The sequence below is a fragment of the Otolemur garnettii genome, unplaced genomic scaffold, assembly GCF_000181295.1.
Source record: "Otolemur garnettii isolate 467f Iridium unplaced genomic scaffold, OtoGar3 scaffold00018, whole genome shotgun sequence".
In the NCBI taxonomy this organism is placed as follows: domain Eukaryota; kingdom Metazoa; phylum Chordata; class Mammalia; order Primates; family Galagidae; genus Otolemur; species Otolemur garnettii.
The window spans coordinates 22,319,031-22,324,194 of record NW_003852413.1 but is presented as its reverse complement, the minus strand read 5'-3'; the positions used below and the strand labels follow the sequence as shown (position 1 = coordinate 22,324,194).

The following is a 5,164-nucleotide window of genomic DNA, read 5'->3' as shown; positions in this document are numbered from 1 at the left end:
GCTATTTTTTGGTTGCAGCCGTCATTGTTGTTTTGGCGGGTCCGGGCTGGAGATTCGAACCTGCCACCTTAGGTGTACGTGGCTGGTGCCTTAGCCGGTTGAGCTATAGGCGCTGAGCCAAGTTAACCTAATTTTATAACCAGATATGCACCATATGTACGTATCAGTGCACGCATAGTTCCTTATGTTGACCAGTTTGTTATAGTCCCTTGGATGGTCAACTTACAGGGGTTTTATTGTATTTAAACTGTGAATTATACTTTTTTTTGGAGACAGTCTCATTCAGTCACTGTGGAGTTGAGTGCTGTGGCATCATAGTTCACAGCAACCTCAAACTCCCGGACTTAAGAGATCCTCTTGCCTCAGCCTCCCAAGTAACTGGGACTTCAGTTGCCCACTAGAATGCCTGGCTATTGTTTTCTTTTTCTTTTTAGTAGAGACAGGGTCTCACTTTTGTTCTGTCTGTTCTTGAACTACTGAGCCCACCTTGGCCTCCAGAGTGTTAGGATTACAGACGTGAGCCAACCCACCTGGCCTGAGTTATACATTTTGAAACAAACCAAAATAGTTTCAGCAATTCAAAGGCAGACTGTTACACTGGGGTTAAGGACTTGGTATCTTTAGGCATGCTCACCTCATCTGAATGACGTTCTTTATTTCTTTCTTAGGTTCGCCTGGCCCTAATGCATGCTGAGTACTTCATGAACAACGTTAAGATGAATGACTATGTCAAAGACAGCGAGGAATGCAAGCCAGTCATCATTAATGCCCTAAAGGCCATGTATGACCTAAATATGAACGGACCCTCTAATTCTGACTTCACCAACCCACTCACCAGGCCCCGCTTGCCCTATGCCATCCTATTTGCTATTGGTGGCTGGAGTGGTGGGAGCCCCACCAATGCCATTGAGGCATATGATGCTCGGGCAGACAGATGGGTGAATGTCACTTGTGAGGAAGAGAGTCCCCGTGCCTATCACGGGGCAGCCTATTTGAAAGGCTACGTTTATATCATTGGGGGGTTTGATAGTGTAGACTATTTCAATAGTGTTAAGCGTTTTGACCCAGTCAAGAAAACTTGGCACCAGGTGGCCCCAATGCACTCCAGACGTTGCTATGTCAGTGTGACGGTCCTCAGCAATTTTATTTATGCCATGGGAGGATTTGATGGCTACGTGCGTCTCAACACTGCTGAACGTTATGAGCCAGAGACCAATCAATGGACGCTCATCGCCCCCATGCACGAACAGAGAAGTGATGCAAGTGCCACGACACTCTACGGGAAGGTAAAGAACCAGGGTGTGAGGGACTGGTGTGCAGGCTCAGGAGTGATATTCTTCCTTTTGAGGGTAGATGGAAGATGGAAAGCAGCAGTACTCTTTGTAGTACTCATTCCTTCCTCAGAGGACTAAGTGGCTATTTGTAACTACCTTTTATTTTACTTATTAAAAAGCAATGCATGGGCTCGGCACCCATACCACAGTGGTTACGGTGCCAGCCACATACACCAAGGGGGGTGGGTTCGAACCTGGCCTGGGCCAGCTAAACAACTGCAAAAACAACAACAACAAAATAGGCGGGCATTGTGGCAGGTGCCTGTAGTCCCAGCTACTTGGGAGGCTGAGGCAAGAGAATTGCTTACACCCAAGAGTTTGAGGTTGCCATGAGCTGTGACACTACGGCACTCTGCCGAGGGCGATATAAACTCTTCTTTTGAGACTCTGTCTCAAAAAAAAAAAAAAAGCAATGCATGCACATATGGAAGAAGAAATTCAGAATGTACAGGTAGTAATGTTTTTTGGAGATAAGAGTCTCACTCTATTGCCCAGGCTAGAGTGCCATTCTGTCAGCCTAGCTCACAGCAACCTCAAACTCCTAGATTCATTGATCCTCCTGCCTCCGCCTCCCAAGTAGCTGAGACTACAGGTGCCTGCCACACTTCTGGCTAATTTTTCTGTTCTTTTTAGTAGAGCCGAGGTCTCACTCTTGCTCAGGTTGGTCTTGAACTTCTGAGCTGAAGTGATCCTCCTGCCTCAGCCAGAGTGCTAGGATTACAGGTGTGTGCCACTGGGCCTGGCCAGGAACATCCTCTTTTCTACTCCCCAGAGGTAACAATTTAAAAGTCTTGGAACTCTCTTCACGCAGGTCTACATATGCGGTGGGTTTAATGGAAATGAATGCCTGTTTACAGCAGAAGTGTACAACACTGAGAGTAACCAGTGGACAGTCATAGCACCCATGAGAAGCAGAAGGAGTGGAATAGGTGTGATTGCTTATGGAGAACACGTATATGCGGTAAGTTTCTCTCCTACTACAACAAAAACAATACCCCTTAAGTATTAGCAAATAGGTTTATGGAAGATTTGGAAGAGGGAGGTATGAAATAAGTTTCCATTCCTCCCTCAGCTTCCTCACTTCAGTAAACAGAAACAACGGTTAGCGGTCAACTGTGTTTCTTTCATTTCTTTTGCTATCCACAGGTAGGCGGCTTTGATGGAGCAAATCGACTTAGGAGTGCAGAAGCCTACAGCCCAGTGGCTAATACTTGGCGTACAATCCCCACTATGTTTAATCCTCGCAGCAATTTTGGCATTGAGGTGGTGGACGACCTCTTGTTTGTGGTGGGTGGCTTTAATGGCTTTACCACCACCTTTAATGTTGAGTGTTATGACGAAAAGACCGATGAGTGGTATGATGCTCATGACATGAGTATATACCGCAGTGCTCTGAGCTGCTGTGTGGTACCAGGGCTGGCCAATGTTGGGGAATATGCAGCTAGACGGGACAACTTCACAGGATTAGCACTGCGAGATGAAGTAAAGTATTCCGCTTCGACAAGTACCCTACCTGTATGAGCCTCTTCATTTAGCTAATAAAAAGTCTAAGCAATAAGAATTAATTCTTTTTTTAAATAAATGCAGTGTTTAAACTTGTAAGAGTATTGGAAAATGTTCAACTTAAGGGAGCCCAGGGTTGGATGAATGAGGGTGTAGGTGGGAAGGAAGAAGGCAATTATATTCAACAGTGCATAATTAAAGAAGAAAAAATTACACAGTACAAACTACCTCTATAAGAAATATGTTTATTTAAAACTTACATTGAGACAATTAGTAGCTTTAACACAGAACAAGATAGCTTCAGGAACACGAACAAGCTATTTTGTCATGTCTCAAAGTATTCTAAATACTACATTTCCTCTGACATTAAAGGCAGATAGTCAAGATTACACTTTTAGTAGAGTAGGGACCTCGATAACTGCTAGCCCCCAAACTTCACTGTATCAATTCAAACTAAGTATCTATTTTACAAAAACTCAATGAGCTCTAGCACATGGATCATAAAATTGTCAAACATCTAGATTCTAGAGCAAGCACTACTTTTCATGAGTGCATTACATAAGAGGATTAAGTTAACAAGTGCTCTACAGTATGTGCTTCAATGTAAGACATTTGTAGTAATGGTCACATAGAGTAACATGAAATCTCTACAAATGTGATAAAGAGTAGTAATTTGGCTATCCAATTAAATTCTTTGAAGCAACATGACTACCATGTTATGTCATTGTTACTATACTGTATCACTCAACTATGAGCAACTGTTTGTTTCCAATGACCAGAACACATGTTATTATGTAAGCATTATAACAAAACCAAAAATGGACTATTCTGAAGAAAGTAACAGACTGGAGTGAGGAACTGTGCCAATATGTTTGACAGTTAAGGAGAGACTGAATTGTTTCTCAAATATTCTATAGTTAAAGCACCCTATCTACTACCTTCACAGTACTATATACTTTCAAAGACATGAAATGTGGCCAACATGCCCTTCTTAAGCTTCATTTAAGGAAAGTATCAAAAAGTCCCTTTAATTATAACTAAAAATATACAATTCAGCTCGTCTGTCTACTTATAGTGTTGATATTAGAATTATAAAGCAGAAAATGAAGTATTTTAAACATACCACATGCTACACTAGTAAAGAGATAAAGAGGAAGCGTGCCCCAGAGACTGCCTTACCAGCAGCTTTTAGTGTTTAAAAAACGGAAGTGCACAAATCTTCCATAAACACTACCTTTCTAGCTTTAAATCTCTGTTCTACATTAGAAGGTCCGTATTTAATTTTTTGGTCCCAGAAATATTATACAAAACCAGGAGATCAAAACAAACTGATGTCAATGAATTTTAAGTTTTTGGCAAGAAAGTTATTTTTGAACTGGCACAGCAAAAGCAAAGTTGAATATCAAGGTACACAAGACTAATCATGCAAACAATTGCAAGTGAGATGTATTACTTAAACACTAAGCTCATGACTGACATTCTCAATATAAACCACTGATTTTTTTTTTTTTTAAACCCAGTGGAGGAGATATAATTAAGGGATACCCATTCTAAGTAGCCTCACTCAAAGTTATGTATAGTTATCACTTCATGGTACAATTCTTTTCTCCCCCTTCCACCAAATGAAAGCAAAAGCAACAAAGGTTTGCTTGAATACACATTGTCTTTTTAAAGCCATGTTTTTAACTGCTTAAATCACCAAATACAAATCTTTTAAGTGTTCCTCAAAAAGGAAATTTCTTTCCCAAGGAACCATTTTAGGCCTGGTCATCATAATTAGAACCTTTCCAAAAATTCTGGGAAGTTATTTCTAGTTTAGAATTTCAGAATGTCAGCCTTGAACAGATTTAAGCAAATCTGGTTTCTTTCCTTAAAAACAAGTTAGTTAAGATATTTCAGAAACATACATTATTGATGTGAAATCACACATGTGAATTCAAGTATAAAAACTAGAAATTCGGCAGTCAGGAAAACCTGCACACATCATCATGCAATGAAGGACTTACCCCTTCTTTTCAGCCATGGCCTAGGCTGCCTGCTGAGTTAAAACACAATAGTTTCAATCAAATTTTTAAAACCAGATTATACCTAAATCTTTTAATTCTAGCCACATCATGTGAAAAAAGACAACCCCACAAATAACTTGGCAACGATTGCCTCAGAAGACAACTCTGAGACCAAAATACATCACATTCTTCTCGAGAAAAACTGGCATCCTAGCAAGATACTAAATTATTTCAGTATAACCAAGAAAAGGAAGTTTGTTAGCATAGTCTCTCAGAGAGGAAAGAGAACTTCAATGAGCTTCATTCGCTGTCTGTCCTATT

General features: G+C 40.8%; 1 protein-coding gene across 2 annotated transcripts in view; it reads left to right on the top strand.

Annotated features, from left to right (window-relative positions):
• The window catches only part of KLHL10 (kelch like family member 10), a 10,176-nt gene extending 7,264 nt beyond the window's left edge, over positions 1-2,912 (top strand). The window contains exons 3-5 of one of the 2 annotated variants that reach the window (XM_003786364.3): positions 669-1,286; positions 2,146-2,295; positions 2,481-2,912. In XM_003786364.3, the coding sequence (XP_003786412.1) occupies positions 669-1,286; positions 2,146-2,295; positions 2,481-2,855 (1,143 nt within the window). In that variant the 3' untranslated portion in view covers positions 2,856-2,912. The remainder of the gene's footprint in view (positions 1-668; positions 1,287-2,145; positions 2,296-2,480) is intronic. The other variant, XM_003786363.3, reaches the window with a different exon arrangement.
• Positions 2,913-5,164: the final 2,252 nt, after the last annotated feature.